Here is a 26,454-nt window from a genome sequence, read left to right on the forward strand (position 1 = left end):
CCGCTGGACTAATGAAGCCAGTATCTAGGATACATGATACATCAGATACCTCAAGCGGTAAAAACATGGCGGCTGCACTGTCATAAAAATACAAATTGAACCAGACCTTTACTGGGAGATCTGAGAAATATAAACTTTAAAAATGCAGCTACGTTATATGAAGACTCTTCTGAACCCACAGGTATAAGAAGCTTCCTTTTCTGATTTTGTTTTAGAGTTACGACTTTTAATTAAAGCTTTCGTGTTGCCATGTATCATGAACGCTGTCAAGTTGCAGCTCCGATTTTGATCTGTTGTCTCTTGTAGATAGCAATGATGTATGTAATGCACTCACAGGAAATTGTTTTTTAACTTTTCAATGGCACTCTTTGTCGTTTCGCGAAGTTCTGCCAGAACTTATTATGTAAACAAGGTTACTTTTTTTTTTTTTTTCCATTGGACCCAAATTAAGCTCAGTAGTCAGTTGTCTCAGTTGTTTTATTCCCCATAGGTTTTGGTGAAAAAATTTGACACCGTCGTATAAACTTTGTTAGATATTTTTTAGCTAATGTACTTACGTTGATCGACAATGACATCTGCGTGCTAAAAGAGAGATATTTTTTAAATATCAGGCAATTTTTCTTGCAACTTTTCTTTTAGTTTTTTTGTGCTGTTTCAATACAAGTTGTAAGATGAACTGCTTACTGTAGAAAAGAATATAATATAGTGAAAAAGAAAATTTGTTCATGCATTGTAAAGAATCTAGCTCAAGTTAAAAAAAAAAGCTGTTGATTATGGGGCATGACTAAAAATTAATAAGCAAAAGATGGCACTTTCTAGTGGGTTACCAGAGTGATGACCCAAGTAGGAAGTTGGCAAAACATTAGAAAATTTTACGAGTCATATACCAGAAGTAAGTGATCCACAAACTTTTAGAATTAGAAAGTGCACTCTATTGCCTTTATCTAATAAACTTTAATTTTGTATGGGTTTACAGGTGCAATAAGTAATAGGCAGGGCTTGACACTAATGGTAGCCCACTAGCCACAGACTAGTAGAAATTCAGTTTTGGCTTGTGGTTTTTTATTTCCATTAGCCAGTTTGGCTAGTAAATAAACTGAAATTGTGGTAACATCTAAGATGTCACTATAGCCACTTGGCTTGTAAGTTGAAAAGTTAGTGTCGAGCCCTGATAGGTTATTGACCAATCAAGATGCCCACAGTGTCTCAGCTATTTTGTAAAGGACAATAACTGATATTGGTGTTACGATAGTTGTTACACTCCATGAAGTGATTGTTACAATAAAGTGATGTGGTAACTAAATTTTTGAAATTAAAGGATGGGGCCTGTAAGGTTACAGCAATGGCGTGGTCACCAAACAACACCAAGATGGCTGTTGTCACCATGGACAGAGTAGTTATACTGTATGATGAGCTGGGAGAGAGAAGAGATAAGTTTTCAACAAAACCAGCAAATTCCCAGGTATTGTTTAATAGTTTAACCCTAATATCATGAAAAAAAAATGTTATTTTTAATAGTGAATGCACTTGTAATGAAGTATTATCATTTGTCTTGCAATGTCTCCACTTCCAACGTACATCCCCACTTATTTAATATCTACCATCCTGTAACACTATTTACTATAAGTTCTAACTTGTAAATTCCCTTCTCAGGCAGGAAAGAAGAGCTACATTGTAAAAGGACTTGCCTTCTCTCCAGACTCTACAAAGATTGCTGTGGGCCAAACTGACAACATTATCTTTGTGTACAAAATCGGAGAAGAATGGTATGGACTAACAAACTCTCAGAAATACTGCAACTGAATAGATATCATATTTACAAAATAATGAAATTTAGATTGAAGAAATAAGGTCTTGTGTACTGCTTGTAGCAAAGACAATCAGTGAAGAGGACAAGAAAATAGCAGTAATACATCGCAGAACCTTTAATTTCCATTAATTTGATTCTTTTATCTGACATTTTAGGGGTGAGAAAAAAGTTATTTGCAACAAGTTTGTCCAACAGGTTTGTTGATATTTCATTTTCAGTTTTGTGCCAGAAAGAACTTGCTGGGGTATCTTGTTTCAGTGTACTGGTAAATCTTGACTTTGTGTGATATGACATCGTTTTAGAACGGGTGCTGCTAATGTGCTGTGGTCTAGCGACATGAGGGCTAAATGGGGTGATCTCTGGGTCAAGGGATCAAGGTTCTAGTGTCATTAGGTTATTGTGGTGTATTCTTGGGCTGGATACTTTACCTTACTCTCACCCAGTGCCTCTCTTCACTCAAGATTATGAATGAGTATCAGTGAACTGTTAGGGATAAATTGCTGCAGGAAGGTGGAGTGGAGGGTCAACCTACTGCAAATTAACGTCCTATTCAGGGAGGGTAACTTGTTGAGGACTGGCAACCCATCAAGGGGAGGTAACGACCTGCTGTAGAGTAGCATCCCATCCAGAGGGTAGCAATGTTACCATTCCTCTCATGCTACATACCGGTAGATGTGGATAAGCTTTGGCAAGCTGGATTCCAATCTAGTAAACTGACTTTTTTTTTGTTTTCTTTATAGAGTCCTGTTACGTGCTTGATATGGCCACCTGAGCAACAGAACATTGTCTTTGGCTTAGCAGATGGAAAGGTAAGTTGATTGGTGTTGTGAAATTAAATAAATTGGCAGACACTTATTACAAAGGTTCTTTTTCAATAACAGTTTCTGCAATGCAATACCTGGTATGTAGGTGATAACAAACTTGAGCTTGCTCTAATAACAACAAATTAATGATTGTATTTGCTACTAACTTGTAATGATTCAGTCACATGATGGTACACCATAACTTCCTTCTTTAACTTCACAGGTCCGTATTGCTAACCTTAAAACGAACAAATCAACTACACTTTATGGAACTGACAATTATGTTGTTTCTCTTGCTGCAAAGTAAGTTTTGTGATCCTCATATGTGCTAAACAAAAAATGTTAAGGATTACTTAGTGAAATAGTTATAAGTTTCAAATAGTCTGTCCGATGTTTAGTGAGATATGACTATTTTGAGCAAATATTAAGGAAAAAGAATTGGTGAAAGTATTCCGGTTGAAATTCACTCTCCAGAGAGGTGAGTGATGTAGAAGTTAGATTTTCAGCACTAAAGTGTATCACAACAGCATCTGTTTTTTTTTATTATTATTATTATTATTATTATTATTATTATTATTATTATTATTATTATTATTATTATTATTATTATACCTTACAGTGTCTCAGGGAAAGGAATTCTCTCTGGTCATATAGATGGTGCTATTGTAAGGTACTTTTTTGATGATGAAGGAACAGGCTTATCACAGGTGAGTTCTGTAGGGTGCATGCACAGTCATTGCCTCAGATGCTTGATATCTTTGATCTTTTGCTGGCTATTCTTGCAGTAAGGTTTTGAGAAACCAAGGACTGGGTGTCTAAATGAATGTTCTTCAGCTTTTGTTTCACAAAACTGCATTCTAAACCATTATTAACTCAGCCAAATAATTAAAATAAACATTGATTTTTTTCAAACAACCCACTTATGCAGAAGCCTGAAGCTTTTGAGGCCTCTTTTCTGCAATTGCCAAAATTTCAGCTTACCTGCAATGGGCATGGCTTCATTTGTTTGTGCAGAAATGTTAAGATTGAATTACTGGTATTGCCTAATTTAGTCCAGAGCACTGCCTAATGAAGAAAAGACAATCAAATAACCAACCCTATTTCATTCATTCACCTTTTGTTTGATATTTTTAGGGTCAGTTGTGTAAGCATCCTTGTTCTCCATATGCCCTGTGTTGGGGCTCATCAATTGTTGCTGCTGGCTGCGACAAAAAGATTGTAGCATATGGAAAAGAAGGTAATAAGTTTAAGTAGAGTAAAACCTTTAGCTCCCAGAAGTGACTAACCTGTAACTTCTCCCTCTGATATCCATTCATTATCCAGCAAACAGGTAATGAGAATACTCAAACTTATCAGGTAGAATTTATAATTTTGATCTAACACCAAATTCTCATAACTAATTTACAAGAAAATGTGCGGCAGCTAGAAGGGAGAATTGAAAGTCAGACCTTGGGTGTTAAAGAGTTGAACATATATATGACCCATATAGCAAGGAACATTTCTCATATTTATTTATTGAAAGATTTTATTGTGTTATTCCCCAACCAGATTCATTGGTTTTATGCCAGTTCTGTTCCCTTCACAAAATTTTAGTTTTAGGTTCTTCATTTTAAATTTTGACCTTTAGAACATGGCTTCCCGTGGTACACGCCTAATTTTTAATATTGTTTTCTTCTGACCTCTTTTTTTCCATGATAGCTTTAATGTAATATTTGTTAAAAAAAAAAAACAAAACTAAAAAAAAAAACAACATCATGTTATTGTTTCTCACAAAATGATCCATTCTCTCTCTACTCCTAGGAAGGGTTCTTCAAAACTTTGATTATACCAGAGATGATGATGAAAAAGAGTTTACTGTAGCAATCTGTAGTCCCAGTGGACAGTCAGTAGTGGTTGGAAGTTATGACAGGTAACTCTAGCAGAAAGTTGGAGTGGGGGGGGGGGGGGGGGGAGGTTGGAGGTGGTAGCCTACTAGTTAGTACACTGGACTTTAGGACAAGAGATCTGGGCCCAGGTCCTGGCAGGGTCATTGTGTTGGGTGTTTGGGCAAAACACTTTTCTTTCATAGTGCCTTGCACCTGGAGTATAAATGGGTAATGATGAATTGATAGCTGAGAAAAATACAAAGTTGAAATGGTAAATTGGCCACCATAACGATTACAAAAGCTGATGTTTCGAGCATTAGCCCTTCGCCGGAGCGAATAGAGGAATTGTGGGTTGGGTGTGCTTTTAAAGGCAGAAAATGGAGCTACGTTATTGGTGGGAATGTGGCAACGAGAAAAACATGAATAAATTAGTGGAATGAAAAGCGTTCGTTGATCCCTGTTGGATTTAGACTGCCAGTTTGAAAGACTGCCAGCAGTCTAAATCCCACAGGGATCAACAAATGCTTTTCATTCCACTAATTTATTCATGTTTTTCTCGTTGCCATGTTCCCACCAATAACGTAGCTCCACTTTCTGCCTTTAAAAGCACACACAACCCACAATTCCTCTATTTGCTCCGACGAAGGGCTAACGCTCGAAACGTCAGCTTTTGTAATCGTTACGGTGGCCAATTTACCATTTCAACTTTGTTGATATATCCAAATTATTTCATTACCCCCACCGATGCAGCCCCAAACAGTTTCTTTAGAAACTATCAGCCTTTATTCATTGAGAAAAATACAGGTAGGTGACCTAGCGATGGACTAGAATCCCATCCAGGAGGGGTATATCTGCTCTTCCTGCACCAGACATGAATCCATCCCAAGTTACTTTCCAGTGCTCAAACAGGTCTTTCTAACAATTTGCTAAGTACACATAACTGCAGGAGGGAGAAGAGAGCTGTGAGAGAAAATTGCTCTTAGCTACCTAAGGATACAGGACAATGACTCAACCAGAGGGGGAGGCTGGTCCTTAACCACAGTAGTCCAATGTGCTAACCACCCAACTTCTGCATCTTTTATCAAGGCTGTTTATGAAAATGTGGAACAATTCCTCAGTTGCATTGTTCTTTACATCAGGCTTCGAGTGTTCAACTGGAGTCCAAGGAAAGGTTCATGGGATGAATCGAAGCCCAAGGACATTCCTAATCTCTACACAATCACTTCAATGGCTTGGAAAAGGGATGGATCAAGACTTGTTGCTGTAAGTGATTTGCTCGTAAGCATGATTTTTTAGTTTTCTCAAGACCAGTCCTCATTGTTCTCCCATTGGGTCCAGTTCATGGTATCACATTAAGTGCACACTTAAACCTTGAAAACAGCCAGAATACTAAGTTTTCTTAAACTATTTGCCAGTTAAATTATTGTTCATGTTGTCTATGACAAAGCCCCAAGCTGCAAGCATGCTATCAATTTGTTTTTACACATGAATGTGCTTTGCCAGGAGGGTACAACCAGTAGATATTTCTGAAAAATGTTCAAGTTCCTAGAAAAAATAATGAAAATCAAAATTGTTCCTGAATTTTCAGAAACTTTGTGCTCAATATAATTAAGGCTGTTAAGTAGATTGCTGTATTTAATGTTCAAGTTATCATTTTTGATAATTTTTTTATATCTACAGGGTACTTTGTGTGGAGGTGTGGAACTGTTTGACTGTTGCTTGAGAAGATCAGTTTACAAAAACAAGTTTGAGATGACCTATGTTGGTCTTAGTCAGGTATAGATTTGGAATATTTTATTTGCTATAATTTTGTAGGGACATTCCTGTCCATTTTTGGATTAAGTATGATCAATTATAAAAAGAGAGAATCTCTTTCAGTTTGTGCTTTGATTGACAGGCAAACAGTTATATTGTTATCCTCATTATTCTGTGCATATTTGGTACTATAATTGTAAACAGTGAAGTTCATGTTTGAGTTGTTGTCTTTACTGCAGGTCATTGTGAAGAATTTGTCATCAGGAACCCGAGTTGTCCTGAAGTCCCACTACGGATATGAGGTACTTTTTCTTCAGGTGTTGCACCTGCAATGCTGTTGATCAGATTAATAACACTACTCCGCATATTTGCAGAAAAATTATCAACAATGGTGTACAATAAATTGATGTCACCAGTTTTACATGGTGAAAATTTTCAGCTTTGTGAACACCTAGCTAATGAGTATTCAAGGACACTTGTGTGGATTTAACAATGTTGCCTATGATTTCCCCTTCAGTCAAATCTCCTCATTACCTACATTGACAATTTTGGCCAGGGTCATCAAACTCTAGGTTCAATTTCCACTTCTCTTTTGAATGAGACCTCTCTAACTTTAGTCGTGCTGCGACTAATAAGTGAGTTGACTTCATTTGACTGTAACTTTAGTCATGCTGCGACTAATAAGTGAGTTGACTTCATTTGACTGTAGATTGATAAAGTGAGCATCATGGGTAAAGACAGATTCCTTGTGGCTTACACCACAGACACTCTTCTTGTCGGGGACCTTCAAAACAACAAACTAAGTGAGGTAGGTGTTAATCTTAGTTTCTTAAAATTCTGTTCTTTGAGCCACCTTTTCTACTTTTAATGTAATTCAGGGAACAGTTGTTTTAAAAGTTAGTTAACACAATCCAGGATTACATTTTAACTCTTTAACTACTGGAAGTGATTAACATGTAACTTCTCCAATGATAGTCATCCATTATCCAGCAAACAGGTAATGAGAATATTGAGAATATGCAAACTTATCAGATGATTTAATGCTAAATTCTCATCACCAATTCACAAGGAAATTGGAAGTATGTAGAGAGGAGATTAAAACAATCAGATTTTGGGAGTGAAAATGATAACTTGGCCTCTTTGCTAATGTTACTGTGTATGTTAGAGCCAGTGTTTTGGAGTTTCCATCTCACTGTTATTGAAAACAATTGTCAAAAACATGCCAAAAATTTACATCAAGCCTGGGTTAACATATTGAACAACTTAGCCCTGCATTGTATTTGAATTGGTTTTCTTTGTATCCTGTTTTCAGGTCCCTTGGCAAGGAACTGGTGGAAATGAAAAGTTCTTCTTTGAAAATGAAAATGTATGTATGGAATCTGAACAGAACTCAAGACTTATTTTTACCATGATTTTATTTCATCCACCACAAATAGGGCATGGCAAATGTCTTGGTTCAAAGCAGTCACAGTATGATTTGGGCAACATAACACAATTATATTTGCATTGTGTATATGTGTGTTTTTCACCAAGGATAAAGTTAAATTTGGAGTACAATTGTAATCAGGAGGGGAGAGTGATACAATATAGAGAAAACACAATCAACAGAACCTGAGACAGAACAATTATGGTGCTGTTACTTGTAATTCTGTAGATTATTGGTATCAGGCTGTTATAGAAAATGCCGAGATCTAGCATTGTGATTGGTTGGTTCTTCTGCTTCTGCTGGTGTCCATGACAAAGTATCCATTTTACCATAACAAAGGTTGAAGAGGATTGAGGGAAATGGAAAGAAAATTTGAGTGTGCTGATTTTTTCAAGTTTGGCCCCAAAGCAATTAAAACTCTGATTTTCAGTTTTCACAGGTTTGCTGGGGCTTTTACAACTCTGGTTCTGTTGCAAGCGAAAACCAACTTTACCTGAACAAAAACTCTTAATTTCATTTAAAGTAAGCTCTGGTCTGTTCATTGTTAGTTTGTGTTTTAATTTCAGGTCTGTATGGTGTTCAATGCTGGGGAGCTATCACTGGTTGAATATGGAAACAATGAAATACTTGGAACAGTGAGAACTGAATTTATGAACCCCCATTTAATCAGGTAAAAATGTTGCTTCTTCTGCAAATCTCCTCTCTGATGGTTGTACATCTAATGTCATTTGCAATGTTAGAATTTGCCTCTACTGTTCTTTATTCTCAATACCTTTCCAGTGTCCGCCTGAATGAGAGAAAACAGAGAGGTGTTGAAAACAACAAAAAGATGGCATACCTTGTGGATCTCAAGACTATCAATGTTGGTAAGTGAGCAGTGCATTCCAGCAGCGACCCTGTCCCATAGGGGCATGGGGGGTTTCATGTTCACAATGATTCACTGCTAAGTTTGGTCTACAGCAACAATGGTTGTGTTAAAGAAAGATCAGATTTTTCCACCTCCCCTCCCCCCTCCCCCCTCCCCCCTCCCCTTTCCCTACTTCCCCCTCCCCTCCCCTCCCCCCACTTCCCCACTTACCAGTGTATTTTTCTCTGTAACACAACTCATTAACTCTCCCCAGGCTTCTTCCTAATCTAATATGCGCAGACAGGACGACATTCACACCTCTCTCTCCCCACCCAGAACTTTCAGCTAATGTGGATTAATGGCCATAACATTTATGCATGTAATTATACTTTAAATTTCCAGTTGATATGATAACAGGAATCAACATTGCAAGCGTGAATCATGACTCAAGAATTGACTGGTTGGAGGTTAGAAATTATTCATAAGAAATAGTGTATAGTCTTTCTGCCATTTTTTTCCCATATCCAGAAAGTGAAACTGTTTTTGATTTTTATTTCAGCTCAATGAGACGGGAAGGACCCTGCTTTTTCGAGACAAGAAACTAAAGGTGGGTTTTGTGTAATGCGTCAGCGCAAGAAGCAACTGTTCGTAACACCATAATTTACAAATATTGAAGACTATGCCTGTTCCTCTTTACTACTGAAAGTTCTCCACCTTCGTTCCCTTAGAATATTTTAGGCCTAATGGTCGTTACTTACCTGTTTTCTTCATTGCTTGGTAGCTCCATCTATTGGATGTGGAGACACAAACGCGTTCGACGATCTTAAACTACTGCACGTATGTTCAGTGGGTGCCTCTCAGTGACGTGGTAGTGGCCCAAAACAGAGGGAACCTATGCGTGTGGTACAATATTGACTCACCTCAGAGAGTCACCATGTTCCCAATTAAGGTCAGTATTGCTGGGCGGTTTTATGGTGCTCTTTGAAATTTTTACTGTGGACTATTGTGGGTGTGTGCCGCTGCAATCAAAGCGCAGAATTCAAGGCCAGGGGCACGATTCCTCACCCAATATTCTCACGCACAAAATGAACAAGATACTTCCATAATTTTGTGCTATTCTCGACCAAAGTAGGAGTGGTGACCCATTGGTTAGGGCGTTGGACTACAGTCTGAGTGCAGGTGAACTTTCAGGGTAGCTGAAAGATGGCTCAATATTGTCCTATGCTGACTTATCCATTCTTTCTTTTTAGGGAGACGTAGTCGATCTGGAGAGAGCTGATGGCAAGACTGAGGTTCTTGTGAATGAAGGAGTCACGACCATCTCCTATACTCTGGATGAAGGATTGATTGAGTTCGGTACAGCTATTGACGATGGAGACTTCCCAAGGTACTAATTCCTAAAATGTAATGTATCCACCCCCGATGGTTTTGAGAAACGTCTCCTCCGCAGCAATGTTTGTATGCCTGAGCGTGAATGTTTTCCTCTTTATCTCACTTTAGCGTGTAACCATCGATACACTGTCAAAAGGTGAGCAGTGAGAGTCATCGTACAAAACAAAGAAACCGCCCCTCAGATTTCAGTTGGGAAAATTTTTATTGGGGCCGGTCATTATGTTTAATGGGGGGAGGGAGGGTCGTCGGAGCATTTTGACTATGTCACAATAAAATTTACCTGACTCCCCCCTCCCTTAAGGCTCTGTCGTATTCTAATGATTCCACTTCATTGACAGTCAATTTTTGTATTTCCCCTTTAAACTCTGTTAGAGATGTTCGACCGCCCCCCCCCCTTCATTACCCCTGAAAAGCATGTGATCCCCCAAAGTTCTTCGATCCGACTTCACCCCTACAGGTAATATATAGCGACTAGTCCCTCAAGTTAGTGGAGAAGAATGCTTTGCTCAGTGAAGGAGAAGGATGAAAAAGACTCTCCTGCAAGAGAACCAAAAGTTATTTTGATGTTTCAGGGCTGTTACGTTCCTTGAGAGTCTTGAGATGTCCTTAGAAACTGAGGCCATGTGGAAAACACTGAGCCGCCTCGCTCTGGAGGCGAGGCAGCTGCACATTGCCGAGCGATGCTTTGCTGCTCTGGGTGATGTTTCTAAAGCTAAGGCGTTACGACAGATAAACAAGATCGCTGAAGAAACTGCAGAAGAAATGGTAGGCAAGACTTTTTTCCTTTTCATTTCTTTTTCTTTTTTATTGCAAAGAACGAAGACTCCACTTGAGGTCTAAAACGCCTTCATTTCGTGGTTTGATGTGTTAAGTTGCTTTGTCATTTTCTACATGGAATCTGGTAATCGCATCTGAGGAGCAGTTAAGACTTGAAGGTTCCTCGACTTAAGCGGGGATTTATATTGGCTTCTTTAAGATTAGTTTGTGAATACGCAAGACTCCAGAATGAACGCGCTAAATTCAAGAGAAGACACTTGATTTAAAGAAAAAAACCTTCGGCAGATTGTGGGTACTTAAGAATGAGATGGCTACAAAAACCAATTTGTTTTAGGCTGGTAGTATCATACGTACAGGTTCGAACGTTTTGATATTTTTCAGGGTGGTGATGGTACAAATCATGTTCGTGTTCGAGCAAAGCTGGCAGTTCTGGACAAAAACTTTAAGCTGGCTGAGACCATTCTTCTGGAGCAGGGGTACGTGGATGAGGCCATTGAGATGTATCAGGAGCTACATAAGTGGGACGAGGCTATAGCTGTGGGGCAGGCTAAGGTATGCTTAAGGGCTATTCTAGTGAATGAATGACTGATGACTAATTGACTAACTGGCTGACTTACTCACTGACGGGCTGGCCGACTCACTGAATGACTGGCTGGCGGACTGAGTGACTCATTGACTGGCTGGCTGACTGACTGACTGACTGACTCACTGACTGACAAATGAATAAAGGCTGATAGTTTCTAAAGAAACTGTTTGGGGCTGCGTCGGTGGGGGTAACGAAATAATTTCAATATATCAACAAAGTTGAAATGGTAAATTGGCCACCGTTACGATTATAAAAGCTGACGTTTCGAGCGTTAGCCTTTTTTATCGTAACGGTGGCCAATTTACCATTTCAACTTTGTTGATATATTGAAATTATTTCACTGACTGACAGACTGACTGACTGGCTGACTGGCTGACTGGCTGACTGACTGACTGGCTGAATGGCTGGCTGGTTGGTTGGTTGACTGACTGACTGGCTGGCTGACTGACTGACAGGCTGGCTAACTGACTGACTGACTAGCTGACAGACTGACTGACTGACTGGCTGGCTGATTGGCTGATTGACCAACTGAAAGGTCGACTCGCTGACTGACGGACGGAATGGCTGATTAACGGACTGACAGACTGACTGACAGGCTGCCTGACTGACCGAGTAAATTATTGACAGAAAGACTGACCTCTTGTTATGTGTGTTATCTCTTCCTTGTGGTGTGATTTCGCCCTGTTTTAACGTTAAAAGCTATAATCGCCAGGTCCTTATATTTAATTTATTATTTATTGTTTACTTCAGGGTCACCCAGAGCTGGACAATTTGCGCACGGCTCATTACCAGTGGCTCTCGGACACAGCTCAAGAAGAGAAGGCTGGCGAGGTAAAATTTACGTCACTAAGTAACAAGGAAAAAAGCTAAAAAATATATTTTAGATATAGCATGGGGATGCGGCACCGCAACATTCAATCTAGTTGTTCACTCCCACCGACGCACCCCCAAACAGTTTCTTTCGTAACTATCAGCCTTTATAGTTGTTCACAAGGCCACACTTAAACCTCTGTTGACCTAAGTTTGTTACTTTGGTTTTCTGTCCAGGTGAAAGAGAGAGAAGGAAATTACGTGGAAGCTATTAACTTGTATCTAAAAGCTGGTTTGCCCGCGAAGGCTGCAAGGCTGGCTTTGAGTAAAGAGGTGAGCGATTTCATGTCGTTACTTTGAGGTTAAAGAAGAAATTTTCTCTAAAGCGGCTTGGAGAGGATTTTGAGTTCGAAAGCATGGAACGTCAAGGGAGAAATAAGTTGAATGTTTTCGTTAATTTGTGAACGTAAATGTTTTTGGTCATCAGGAGCTAATTCACTCAGCAGAGTTATCGGAGAGAATTGCCTCAGCTCTTCTCAAGGGCGGGTTGTACGAGCAGGTTAGTGTCTGAAATTCCCACATAATTAGGTTAGACCTCTAATTAGAACGCAGCCAATCAGAGGAAAGTGAAAATATCGCAACGAGACAGGGAGAATTAAAAGTGAGCAGACTGCTCAAAGCGCGGGAGAATGCGTGTGACAAAGTCTTGATTGGTTTTTGAATCTGATTGGTTGAGAGGATGGCGTGAGTATTTTAAACCAATCATAGCGCAGAAAGGTTTAACTAGTGTAATCCTTGAATAAGTTGGACAATTGATCTTTGGGTGCTTTAAACGTTTTGAGTGAAGTCAGCTTTGTCGCACGTTGAGCTGCGCATATCCGTATTTATGTGCAATGAGATGATGGAGCAGGCTTCTAATGAAAATTCCAAAACACCAAACCCTAAGCCATTAATTATAAATGGTCGTTCAGAACAAGGTAGAGCAATTTTTAATTGAGTATAGAGAGGAATCTGGGTCTCCTTTTTTTTTTTCACTTCGCTTCGTGATCAGGGGTCTAGAAAACTCGCGCCACTCCCTCAACCAATCAGATGCAAAACTGAAACCAACTGCGACTTTCCTGCGCTTTATGCAGGTTGTTTGATTTTACTTTGAGTTCTTGTCGGTTCCTTGAAATTGTTTTCTTTTTTGGCGAAGTTGTATGCACTGTGGTTTTGTGTTATCAACAATCAATCGAAATGTGCTCTACACAACACATTGAACGACCTAATAAGATCTTAACGGTAACACGTGACATCAGTCAGGCACGGGGAAACGCCCGCAGTCAATTATATTAAGAGTCTTTCCCTCTTATTGTAGGCTGGTGAACTTTACGAGAAATGTGGCAAAAACGACAAAGCAATGGATTCTTATCGCAAAGGACATGCATATAGGAGGGGTAAGATATGCATGTTTCCTTTTATCTGTTCTTCCTGTTATATTAATTGCCCTAACCTTTTTCCATTTTTTTTTTCGCTGTTTAGCCGTCGAGCTGTCCCGAGCGGCGTTCCCGCGAGAGGTTGTGAAACTAGAGGAGGCCTGGGGCGATTATTTGGTTTCCCAGAAGCAGTTGGATGCCGCTATTAATCACTACATCGAGGCTGGGTGAGTTATCCACCCATACCTAGTCTGCTTCGCAGCCATTCTTTTGCTGCACAGTCCCGGATTACTTTGAACACACAATTGAAATTTTCTTCAATAAATTATGCTACTTGTCAGGTGCTCAATTAAAGCAATCGAGGCCGCCATACAAGCCCGTCAGTGGAACAAAGCTGTTCAGATCGTAGAACTGCAAGACGATAATGTGGCGGAAAGGTGAGTTAACTTCTTTTTGCCTACGGGGGTTTTCCGCTGTTTGGCAAACAGGGTTTCATCGTTACATTTAGAGCTTCACAACTGTTATTTTCCATGTTTTTGTGAATATTCCAGGTACTATCATCAGATCGCTCAACACTATTCTCAAGTTCAAGAATACAAGGTATTTTACGCGCGGTTTGCGGTAATTTCTCGATTATTTTATCTGCTTACTCAAAGATTTCCTTTTTCTATTCAGCTTGCGGAGAAGTACTTTGTGAAGGGAGGGGACCCACGAGCTGCTATTGAGATGTATACCAAAGCCAACATGTATGAAGCTGCGCATAAGGTAAGGTCTCTTGAATTAAGCAGACGAGAGGAATCCATTGAGATACAAAGAGTTTGAACGTAAAACAACATTTGAAAAGTCTGAAATTGTAAAAGCCTTATGTTGGGAATGTGGGAAATCGTAAAGACTCCTTCGTACGTAATAATTAACTAATCATTTTAAACATTTAAATACACAAACATACATATAAATTTCTTATCTTGTAATTTTTAAAGTAATTTTTAGTACTAGGTAATTAGGTGTCCCCAATTAGCGTACGTGGTACGCTAGAGATTTTGACACGGAAATAAAGTTCTTACCTTACCTTACCTTATCGCGTTGTATTTGTTCTGCAAAGATCGCATTTTGATTGAACCAAAACCAACATGGTAACAACGGCCATTCAAAGCCAAGGGAAACATCGCACGGAGCCAATAAAAAAAATTTACAAACACAAAAAAAACTGCAGGAAAAGTCGCGATTGGTCTTAGTCCTGCATCTGATTTGTTGAGAAAGTGGCGTGATTTTTTCATGTTTCCACAGCTTGCAGTCCAGTGCATGACACAAGAAGAAGTTGCTGTCATCTACATATCGCAAGCTCAGGAACTTGAAGCTCAAGGCAAATACAAAGAAGCAGAAAGGTGATTCTAGCCACTTCGATGCTTTGAATTGTAAATGAGCAGCGCGTGTGATTGATTTAGTCTCATTGTATTCTTTGAAACAATCCCTAGGTTATACTGCACAGTAGATGAACCGGACTTGGCCATAAATATGTACAAGAAACACCGCCAGGTAAGTTTCTTAAGACTTCTTTCAGTCCCAAGACCAAGGGAAACTTGGTTAAATTTCAAAGATATTTAACTTGTCGAATTTCACATCGCCTTTGTGGGAATTCTTCCCTTCACAGAGATGCATATGACAGTTTTGGTCCTTAGTTCCGTGTCTCTGTTTTTTATTTTTTTATTTTTTATTTTTACATTTATTCAATTGCAAAAAACAAAAACAGAAAAAATACCACTTACAGTACCACGTCACTTGGTAGATAAGTGCTAATGACTGATTCTCTACGTTTGTAGTTTGACAACATGATCAGATTAGTGGCTATCCACCATGAAGATCTTCTCGCCGACACCCACATTCACCTGGCGAAGGTATAGTTTGCTTTACCTATGAATATGCTCCATCTGATAAGTACAACAGATAGATATAGATAAGTTCTGCGGAAATCTGAGTGAAGCAGCGTTAATGGTGGTCACTTCACTTCTCTTTCTCTCAGTGGGCGCGAAAACCTGATTAAGTATTTAATAGAGGATGTTCTTAAACTTTTTACCACTTTTACTGCAGCCCACGAACTCTTCTTTTACTTTGTACAGGAACTGGAGGCCGAAGGTCAACTCCGCCAGGCTGAGCATCATTTCCTAGAAGCGAGGGACTGGAAAGCAGCCGTGAACATGTACAGGAATCAAGACATGTGGGAAGAGGCTTACAGGGTGAGTTATTGCGTGGGGGGAGGGGGAGGCAGGGGAGATATTTTCCGGCGTGGGCATGGGGCAGGTATTGTCAGGGGCTTGCATGGGTTAGACAGTGGAATGTTGTAACGCTTCCACTGTCCAACATGGGACAAAGAGCAGACAAAACAAATAAGTATATCTGGAGTCTACAACAAAAGGGAAAAGTTTGAAACTCGTTGAACATTTTTGTCACAGGTTGCCAAGCAACACGGAAGCCAAAATGCCTCTAAACAAGTGGCTTACTTGTGGGCCAAGAACCTAGGTAAGTTTGTGAAAGTTAGTTGTTTTGTTTCAAACCCGACACTTGCAGAAGCTTAGCAACGAAAACTATGGTAAATTATGCAACATAGGAGATGGATTTATGATAAAATGAACATGCAATTCAGGAACTTTAGAAGTTTCGGTAAATGTTTCAAAAATGTACAAGTTGTGTTGAAACTCCTTAACCCTTTCACTCTTAGATCTAAATAGAATTCCCCCCTCTTTGTACCATGTATTCTTCGTAATTTTGTCTCTGATAATGTAGTATAAAATCAAAGAATAGCCACTACAGTTTATGGTTTTCTTACTTCTTATTGCCTCTCTGCTCGAAAATGTATCTATCTTGTTGCGAGAAATTCCTCTTTGGTCACTACTGACAGTGAGAGAGAGAGAGAGAGACGAACTTCCCTTTGTCATTTGACTAGCTTTGAGTTGCCTCACACTGATGTCGAGGCAACTCAAAGCTGATTGATCGTTCTTTTAATCCTGGTCTCTGTTAGGAGGGGATTCCGCCGTCAAGTTGCTGACTAAGTTTGGTCTGCTGGAATCAGCCATAGACTACGCCGCAGAAAACTGGTAAGAATCACTTTAATAATGTAAGTGTCTTCACTCGTGTCATGTGACTTATAAAGACAGTTTTAGTTTCTTAAGTCAATTTAAAATGTACAATGTGCATGAACCTTTGGATGCTGCAAATAAAAGAAGTGAAAGGTGAAGGTAACTTCTTGTGCACTGAGGCGCGGCGGAGTATTTTGAGTCTAGATAGGATGGTGTATATCTTTAGATTTATTCCAACATCGGTATTAAGGCGTTGTTTTGTAAGGTTTCCTTTTTTAATGTAATACACTTCATGCCGCAAAGTGTTTTTTTTTTTTTTTTAGAAAGTCTTAATTTTTTTTGTTTACAGTGCTTTTGAATTCGCGTTTGACTTGTCTCGAACGGCGATGAAGTCCAAGTTGCCAGACATTCACCTCAAGTATGCCATGTTCTTGGAGGATGAAGGAAAGTTTGCTGAAGCTGAAAAAGAGTTTATTAAAGCTGGGAAATCAAAGGAAGCTGTACTCATGTAAGTCGCAATATTTTTTATCGTAATAAGAAATTAAGAACTGATATAATTACACATATTTGGTGGGAGGTTTTCTAATTTATCCTAGAATGAAACAAAGTTTTGACAATAGTGGGGTACAAAAAATACCTCAGGCCAAAATCAGTATTGGCTTCGCCACACGAGTTGGTGACAATAACGTGTATTTGCTTTGCGTTGGCTCATTGGCTCGTGATGTCCTGTACGCCTGTTTTGATTGGCTGTAGTGAATTGCATTATGGGAAATCGTGTCCTAGTCTTTCGACTATAATTTTTCCCGCTTCTTTTAAGATTTAACGAGATCTTTCTACTCTTCTCTGATTCAGAATTCGTCTCCCAAAATTTAAGGAAATGCTTTCTATCAAATCGTGTTTCAGGTATGTTCATAACCAGGATTGGGACAGCGCCCAGAGAGTGGCGGAGGAGAATGATCCCGACAGTGTAACTGACGTGTTAGTAGGCCAGGTAAGATATTTTTATATCCGGGCATTTTGTATCCGGGCATTTTATATCCGGGCAGTTTATATCCGGGCAGTTTATATCCGGGCAGTTTATATCCGGGCAGTTTATATCCGGGCTTAGTCAAGTGGCAAACATTCGCGTCTTGCATTGCCATTTTGAATCGTGTTGGGAAACATTCGAGTCGTACACGGGTTGCTAATCATGCAAAATAAATGAGTCGTACCCTCTTTTTTTTTTTTTCATCTTTTGCCGATCTTTTTAACCATAAGGAGCGACACAAAAGGGCAGTTTTTACTCAAATGATGTTTTTTCTTGCGAGAACCAAAGACAGCAGCGTTGTGATTCCCGCCATTTGGATTGCACACTGTGACGTCATACGTGTGAGGCTAGGTTACTGCGTTGTTTGTTTCTCTAATAAGTCCTCTTCCATTCATAACTTATAGAGTCGAGGCTAAAGAAATGATACGCAGAAGTCTGTGATTTATTTGTCGTTAAAATATTTGTTTATCTGTTAATTTCTCTTTTATTGCAGGCCCGTGTTGCATTCGACAAAAAAGAATATCAAAAATCAGAAACGTTTCTTCTCCGAGCTCAAAGACCCGAACTTGCGGCTCGGTATTACAAAGTAAGTTTGTAAGAACAGTTGGTTGAGAAGGTGTAATGGGTCCAGACTTCTCTTTGCGTTTCACTTCGCACCATCACAATATTGAAAGAAATACCGCGAGCCCCCATCCTTGGTGTTCATCTACTGACCTAAGAGGAGCGTTTTTTTTATCGACTTGTAGTGCTCGTTGTTGCTGTCAAGTTGGTCCAGGAATCTCTAATAACTTATTTTTTTTATGACTTCCCCGCCATTCTTTATTGCAACAATGAGAACCTTCTGAAAGAGGAGACTTTCGAAGTGGGTCTTATTCAGATTTCATCCCAAGATTTCCCAGCGTCCCCAACCATTTTGAAGTGTAATGTCAACATAACGTTATCCAATGACATGACAATTATTTAGCCGTAATTTCTCTTTTTCCCGAACAAATATGTAAGTGACCTTATGGTCTCCATTGTTCCCTGTTCAATTCCAGGAAGCTGGTATGTGGACAGATGCTCTGCGCGTTGTGAAGGAATATCTGCCCCACAAGGTATTTAAAAACCGTATCCAAGGCTGTACTCTAAGAGAAAACTAAACACAGTGAATTGTATAATCATTTCACCCTGATCTTCTTTGCCAACAGCTGGAGCAATGGCAAGACGAGTACGACAGAGAGGTCATGTCCAAAGGAAACAGGTAACCACTTACACCCTAGTATAATTAAGCATATTCTACACACTGTTATCCATGCATTTCCTATGGTGCTGTCAAGGAGAATTTGTTTAACAATCAAGAGCTTATTTAGAGAAGTAGAGAAAGAGCTTATTTAGTTGGTGATCATTAACCGCACCTGGTTAGCTCAATTGGTTAGATCGCCGGATTGTGCAGTGCGGGAGGTCGAGGGTTCGAGCCCCGGCCGGACCAATACTCATGGTCTTAAAATAACTGAGGAGAATTTGCTACCTTTCTATAATATCAAGCAATGGACAGATATTCTAGTCTTCTCGGATACGGACTAATAAAACCGTAGGTCCCGTCTCCTGCAGGGTTAGGGGTAGGAGATGTTTATTTCCCACGCACGAGATTACTGTGTGGTAATTAACTTCCTGGTCGTTTTGTGATGTTACAATTTTTAGAGGTGCAGAGTCGTTGCTGAGTCAAGGAAAGGAATGGGAAAAGAAAGCTGAATATAACAGAGCTATTGACATGTACTTGAAGATTACACCGAACACGACAACTGATCATGAACTGGTGGAGGATGCCATGGTCAAGGTAGGAGGCGTGTGACCAGGAGTGTTACCGAGCAACTCTTGACTAATCCATAACAGAGGTGGTTATACAGATGTCAATCTACTGTTGGGTTGTTCAGAATGTTGATATACGTGATAGCTGACAGTTTTCAATCGATTGTTCAAAGTAATCCAGGATTGGAGAGGTTTTCTGTACCACGCCATGTGATTGGTGTAGAACTGAAAACCTACACTCTGTCAACCAATCAAATGCAAAAATTCCACCAATCGTGATTTAGCCACCCGCGTTTTCCCGCGCTTTGTTCGCTTATGTATTTTTACTAATTTCTCTCGCGCTTCCCAGAGCTTCGGTAAACAAAATACTAGAAAAATGGAAGGGCATATAAATTACTATTTCTGAGTTTAAAAATACCTTTAGTATTTAATAATTCACACAGCCTGCAACTGAAAGTTACTATTGATTATCTAATTTCCGTGGTATTTTTATTTCAGGCCGTTGAACTTGCCATGAAATTCGCAAGTGACCGAGCTCATGATGTGGCAAAAGCTGCCTGCCCCAGGCTGGCAGAGATAAAGTGCTATGAACAGGTTTGCTCCGGACAGTTTGTCACTATTTTAATGCAAATGTGTTACAATTGAGGTCGAATTACAAAGTTATCTATTGTCGCCGGTACACTCTCTGGAAAATTCATGATTGACTTTAAAAAAGCTTTTCTTTTAACAATAACTTCAGCGAAATGAAATTTCTCCTTTTCAGAAAGTGGATATCAAAGTTGTTGTAACGCCCCCATCCCCTACCCCTCTTGAAAGACAAGGCTGACTGGTAATTTTAATTTGATTTATTCCATTTTCACTGCATTAATTTGCAGTGGGGAAAGACTAGAAGGGAACATACGAACCATTCGAGCTAGTCCACCTTCCCCCATCCCACCCCAGGGGAGGACATCCATCACACAGTAATCTCGTGTGTGGGAAATTAACGTCTCCCACCCCAACCTTGCAAGAGACGAGACCTCTATTTATTCGTCCCTATCCGAGAAGACTAGAATATCTAACCATTTCTTGATGTTATAGAAAGGTAGCAAACACTTCTCAATTATTTTAAGACCTTTAGTGTTGGTCCGGCTGGGGCTCGAACCCTCGACCTCCCGCACAACAGTCCAGCGTACTATCCATTGGGCTAACTGGGCAGCGACTGGTGACCGTAAGCACTTTGGCTCTCTGTGCTGATACAGCTTATACGCGCAAAAGTAATCCGAACGGGGTGGACTGAGGGGGTTACAAAAGAAACCTTACATAAAGTTATGGTAGGGTATTAAAACAACATTTTGTTTCTCCAGGCTGGTGAGTTGTATCTGGGCGTGGAAATGGTCAAGGAAGCCATTGATGTGTATATCCAGGGAGAGCTATGGCCAAAGGCCAAGAGATGTGCGGCAGAAATGGCACCAAAGTAAGTCAGCGTTTAGTTAACCCTTTGATGGAGCCTTGGGGACAGTTTTAGATTTATAGAGAAAGTGCCAACATTGAAATGATTGTTTGGTTGGTTAGATAAACACCAAATAGGTAGCCGTAACCCAAAAAGAAATTAAGATACTAAAGAGTGTCGAAGATGGACCGGATTACGAATTGCGAAATGTCGCCTGGTTAAGTGGGGTTGAATTGGTGATATAAATTAAGGTCGCCATTTTCCATTTTCATCTTTTTTAAGGATGTAAGTTGTACTCTTCAGTGTGCATAATTTTCCGAAGTTTTTTTTTTCACCTGTGTTTCAGTGAATTTGTGAATAAGTATCATCTGCCCTTGTCATGTAGGTATGAACAGTATGTGGAAGATGCATACGTTGCGTTCTTGAAACAGAAAGGCCAAGCTGAACAGGTTAGGCTTGAGTCAATTAAAAGCAATGCAGAACTGAATTAAATTACCTTCATAGGCAGTTTAAGAGAAGTTTTTTCTTTTGTATCACCGTTCAGTTTTCTTTGTGTTGCGATTATTTTTTGTTGTTGTTGTTTTTTTCCTTTTTTTAGAGAGGGGTGGTTATGACCTACCGAAACGGATAGAGGGTGGTCGATAGTGTGTAGGGCAGTTTCCCTAGGGGGTGGTCGATAGTGTGTAGGGCAGTTTCCCTAGTTCAAGAATATTTCACGAGTGCTAGACGCTCCTAACTTATATGCTGAAAAGGAAAACTGTAGTTCTAAGCAGTTATCAATTAATATTTTAGTTGGTCGACGTAGATGTCATAGCCGGTCTGGATATGATGATACAACGTGGACAGTGGGACAAAGCCATTGAAACTGCCGAGCAACAGGTGCGTGCCATGGCATCACGAGATTTTTTTACGTGACAAGTTGTGTTGCACGTAACGTTGTAGGTTTTTGTGTGTGCGACCTTGTTTCATAACATTTCATAACGACCTCACGCTTGTTTCATAACATTTCTTTTGACCCATACAGATTCTATGACGTTTGAGTAACAGTTATGTCCAATTAATGTTAGTAATAGTCGTAGACGTGAGCAATATATGCCGCAGTTATACTATATTGTGGCACAATGCGACATAGCCAATCAGATTTCAGTATCATGTACCACGTGGTACAAATGAACCAAACATATGAGTAGATTGACATCCAATCAAATCGCCATTCTGGAAGCCAATCCAGCCATATGATTGGTCGTTTGGTACCACGTGGTACATTATACTGAAATCTGATTGGCTATATCGTATAGTGCCCCAACTACTTGTTACTCTCTCCAAGAAAGGAATTTATTGCGTGACTTTTAGTAAAACTTTCGATTTTCCTTAAGGGCTACGAAGTTCTTAGCAAATATGTGGCCCTATACGCTGCGAATGCGATCAAAGACGGGAACACCTTGAAGGCTCTGGACCTGTTCTGCAAATACGGAGCACCGGCTAATGCCCAGGTAAACTAAACTTTCTCTTCGACTCACGGCACTCGTTGTTTAGAGATTTGATTTCTTTTTTTTTCTTCGCAAGCTCCACGACGTGAACAGTCTTAATTGTCTCCTTGATGTGACACGAGTGATTTAGTTTTATAGAAACATTTGTATCTTTTGAATCTAAGATCTGGTTTAGAACTCTCCCTGTCGGCCGCTGAACCAATATTTCCTTCTAAACGAGTCAGAGAATTTAGCAACATAGCTGTCATCACACCAATTTTTCTATTTTCTCTGCCTTTTCTTTGTTTTGATGTATTGATGTTGCAAGGCGAAGTTACATTTTAGTCAGTTTCTTAACTGTTGTTACTGTGGACAGAATTTTAACATATACAAGCGTATCGTTATGGACGTTATATCAATGCCAGGACTCAGATCTGCAGACAGTTATCGCACATGGGCAGACCTCAGAGATGTGCTGTTTGAGATTGTAAGTGCGACAGTGTCTTTGCATTACTACATTTGAACAGTTTTCAACTGCTTTCCTCTCTCATCTCTCCGCCGGTGACTGGTTGAAAAAGAAACAGATATTTTCCCAGTCAACCAATCCGATTCTAGTGCGATACCAACCGCGACTTGGTCAAACACGTTTTCCCGCGCTTGGCGTGGTCACGTGTGTTTTCTTTCAATTTTGATTGGATTGTGTCGTTGTTTACGTTAACTCTGATTGGCCGATGTAATCTTATCAGTTTGCAGTTCACGACATTTTCTTGAAACCTTCAATCAATGTTTTAAACGTCTCCAAGAATTTTGTGTGTATATAATTTTTTTTAAAATGGATCAGTGAACAACGCTTTAAATTTATCATGCGTCTTTCTGAATCACTTTAGGTTGAAGGCCTAAGCAAGGGATCCAGTTCACCCCAAGCTCAGGAGTTTGAGGTCATGTTGGAAGTCGCTCATTACTACAGTACCAGATGCGCATGCATGCAGCACAAGTCACTGGTGAGGGACACTTTCGTTTGATTTCGGACGCTATCAACCGATTTCGGACGCTATCGACCGATTTCGGACGCTATCGACCGATTTCGGACGCTATCGACCGATTTCGGACGCTATCGTCAGATGTCGGCATTTTCCGGGTCGTCATTTTGTTGTAATTACCTTTGTCTTTTTACAGGACACCCTTGCCGCCAAATTGTCGACGTCTCTTCTGCGACATTCCGATCTTATTCCCTGTGATAAAGCTTTTTACGAAGCTGGAGTTGCAGCGAAAGTAAGACATACATGTTGTCACTTTTTTGTAATCTTTAATTCATTTCATAGGTATTATTCCTTATTTTAAAAACACTTATCAGCTGATATTTGTTACCAAACAGGATTTTAGTTCCTGCCCCCCCCCCCCCTCGAAAAAGAACAACAAACTGATGGATAACAATAACCTGATCTTGCCTTTAAGAACATTGTCAAAATTATCTAATTTTCGCACTTTTATCTAAAACTCTCTCAGGTCGTTTACGTGATGTCTTCGGTAAATCATTTGCATTTAACATAACATTTTATTTTTCTCAACTCACAGGGCGTCGGCTGGGACAACATGGCATTTGTTTTCTTGAACCGCTACTTGGATCTCAGCGAGGTAGAAAACTTCATTTTATGTTACTTTATCTTGTGTGCTTTTAAATTGCCAGGAGTTTCGTCTAAAATGTTGGCCTATTCAATAAATTGCTCTTTGGCAGGGTATTGAAGAGGGAAGTCTAGACATGTTGGACAACAGCGATTTTGCAGGCACTGATATCCCATTCGAGGTCCCGGTACCGGAAAAACAGCACTTACCGGTGAGTCGAGAGAAAGTAAAGCTAAGTAATAAGGCAGTTGTTGTCTTCAACGCTTTTTAAATGTTTACATTTTTCAACAATGGTCTCTTTTTGTGATGTGAACTTTCCAGGAAGAGAAACGTGAGGAAGTGAAGGAATGGGTGTTGGCTGTCTCAATGGATCAAAAGGTTTGTTTTGAACTTAGTTTCTGAATGGAAGAACGACAACAAACAGCGCCCGGTTTACTTTCGGTAGTCCGCGCACTGCCGTCAATTCTTACTATTAGCTGGGTGACGACAGAAAATCGCTTCAATGAGTTTGGCTTTACTAGCGCAGAAAAAAAAATCGTTTTCTACGAGCGAAGTCGAAGTGTTCAATTTAAGTAAACATCTTACCGTGTGGTTTCTGTTAGGTGGAGCAAGTTTTACCAACAGATGAGCGTGATAGTTATGAAGCTTGCCTGGTGGCAGTGAACACTGGTATAACTTCACTACCGTGTGTCATCACGGGTAAGGCTTTACGAGTCGATCGTCTAACGTGTCTGAAAGTTTTTTTTAGATGTTTTAACGTCTTTTATCCTCCTAATCCTGAACAATTCTTGTTCCTTCCTGGTTCATTACGGCCCCTTTTGTCTTTTTCCGTCTTACTGAAGTTGTCTTTAATAGTTTCCTTCGCGATAAAGGCAGGTTTTTATAATGCAAAAGAAACGACTTCATTTAAGAACACCAAACGGCAAGGGTTTTTTTTTTCCTTTGGTGATCTGTGATCCGTATTAGTCGTATCCATCGTTAGAATCGTCTTTTTTTCTTACTTTCGCTAGTACCTATCGCGCTGAACTTATATTTTCTAGTCTCGTTTGGTGAGGGTAGTTTTGTATGATGCCAAAAAAAAAAAGTATGACCGTGAACTTATCATAGGAATATGTTACAGAACACTAAGCTATGAGGTGTCCCCTTGTTCTTAGGATATCCTGTTCTGCGAAACAAGATTGAATTTAAACGGCCGGGCAAGGCTGCGAACAAAGAGGACTGGAACAAGTTTATTATGGCTACCAAGGTGAGCTTATTGCAATTTTGGACGTATTTTCATGTTGGGGAGCGGTTGTTAGGGAACACTGTTAGTAGCGCAAACAGTAAATTAAAGATGAGGACAAGGTGCCAATCCTTCTTGAAAATGTAGATTGCGTTTTTGATAGTCAATGTTTGTATTTATTTTGTGCTTTTATTTCGATTAATACATTTGCAATACAAAATTACAATGCCAATACTACATTTACAACTATACTTACAGTAGTTACCTTAGCGTTGCGTACAGCTCACTTTATTTACTAATAACAATATTTTATATTCCTTACGAGACGCTTCTTTTTTCCTTGATTAGCACCAATCAACTCTTACTCTTTGGGGAACTTAATTCTTCACGTGTCTTCTCCGTTCACGTGTCTTCTCTGTTCACGTGTCTTACCTGTTCACGTGTCTTCTCCGTTCACGTGTCTTCTCTGTTCACGTGTCTTCTCCGTTCACGTGTCTTCTCTATTCACGTGTCTTATCTGTTCCCATATTTCTAAGATTCGGTACAGCCCTCTTTAACCCTTTGAACCCTAAGCGTGACTAACATCTAATTTCTTCTTACAATAACACCCTTGAATCACTCATTAAGGTCAGGAGAATAAAGGAAATGATCACCACCTAAAAAAGCTCTTGATTGTTAAACAAATTCTTCCAGTCCCCACCCCACGAAATCTAAAGAGAACAGTAGGGAGAATATACATCCTGAAGTTAGGGTGTAAAGGGTTAAACGCTGGTTTAATGCCACATTACATGAGGAACTTCGCTAATGAGGTGTCTGCAGAGAAAAGAATAAGCCTTTTCACAATGTATCATGTCTTAATGGTCTTAATCTCTTTTCCAGGTTTCTCACAGCCCTGAATGTCAAGATGTGCTGCGTTTTCTGGGAAACTGGTGTGGAGCGCCTCAAAACCCTTCATACTCCTTTAATTAGGAGTTTAGACGACGTCATTTTAAGCAACTCATTAGTTATTTATTGTTGTCTGAACCGTTACTTAGTCCCTTTTTAGTAAGGTTTTGATTCATGTTGAACAAGGCATGTCACTAAAGCTTAATTCATACCATGGGAAATGAATTTTCTTTAGTAGATCAAGGCAACCTTTAGAGATCCAAGACGTCTACGGATCCTTTCAGAGATCTGTCGCGTAACGCTTTTTAATATAACCGAACGTTGCGTGACGATTCCAAAGGAAGCTCCGCACGAGATTACGGTCTAAAATCTCCAAGTGGTATTTATTATTGTTGTAAATAACGTGAGTGTTACTTCTTGGTCGAAAAGTAAATTAAGCAAACGAGTA

General features: G+C 39.7%; 1 protein-coding gene across 1 annotated transcript; it reads left to right on the forward strand.

Annotated features, from left to right (window-relative positions):
* The first annotated feature begins 24 nt into the window (after window positions 1-24).
* Window positions 25-26,454, forward strand: LOC111330090 (intraflagellar transport protein 172 homolog). Its single transcript, XM_022934889.2, has 56 exons — window positions 25-181; window positions 1,319-1,462; window positions 1,654-1,766; window positions 1,966-2,005; window positions 2,551-2,619; window positions 2,837-2,916; window positions 3,233-3,320; window positions 3,748-3,850; window positions 4,414-4,522; window positions 5,618-5,741; window positions 6,159-6,254; window positions 6,473-6,535; window positions 6,943-7,041; window positions 7,546-7,599; window positions 8,226-8,329; window positions 8,440-8,525; window positions 8,909-8,973; window positions 9,066-9,113; window positions 9,288-9,455; window positions 9,757-9,893; window positions 10,471-10,663; window positions 11,057-11,227; window positions 12,012-12,092; window positions 12,309-12,404; window positions 12,559-12,630; window positions 13,429-13,507; window positions 13,593-13,713; window positions 13,828-13,923; window positions 14,038-14,086; window positions 14,162-14,251; window positions 14,774-14,871; window positions 14,962-15,022; window positions 15,307-15,381; window positions 15,604-15,720; window positions 15,937-16,003; window positions 16,503-16,578; window positions 16,910-17,068; window positions 17,464-17,551; window positions 18,081-18,173; window positions 18,625-18,681; window positions 18,775-18,827; window positions 19,268-19,403; window positions 19,874-19,969; window positions 20,722-20,831; window positions 21,193-21,256; window positions 21,600-21,686; window positions 22,184-22,300; window positions 22,653-22,763; window positions 23,164-23,277; window positions 23,453-23,548; window positions 23,852-23,911; window positions 24,012-24,110; window positions 24,221-24,277; window positions 24,502-24,598; window positions 25,054-25,145; window positions 26,001-26,454. Exons 1-56 carry the CDS (start codon window positions 143-145, stop codon window positions 26,088-26,090), a joined length of 5,247 nt encoding a protein of 1,748 aa, XP_022790624.2. The 5' UTR covers window positions 25-142; the 3' UTR covers window positions 26,091-26,454.

The sequence above is a fragment of the Stylophora pistillata genome, chromosome 13, assembly GCF_964205215.1.
Source record: "Stylophora pistillata chromosome 13, jaStyPist1.2, whole genome shotgun sequence".
NCBI classification, from domain to species: domain Eukaryota; kingdom Metazoa; phylum Cnidaria; class Anthozoa; order Scleractinia; family Pocilloporidae; genus Stylophora; species Stylophora pistillata.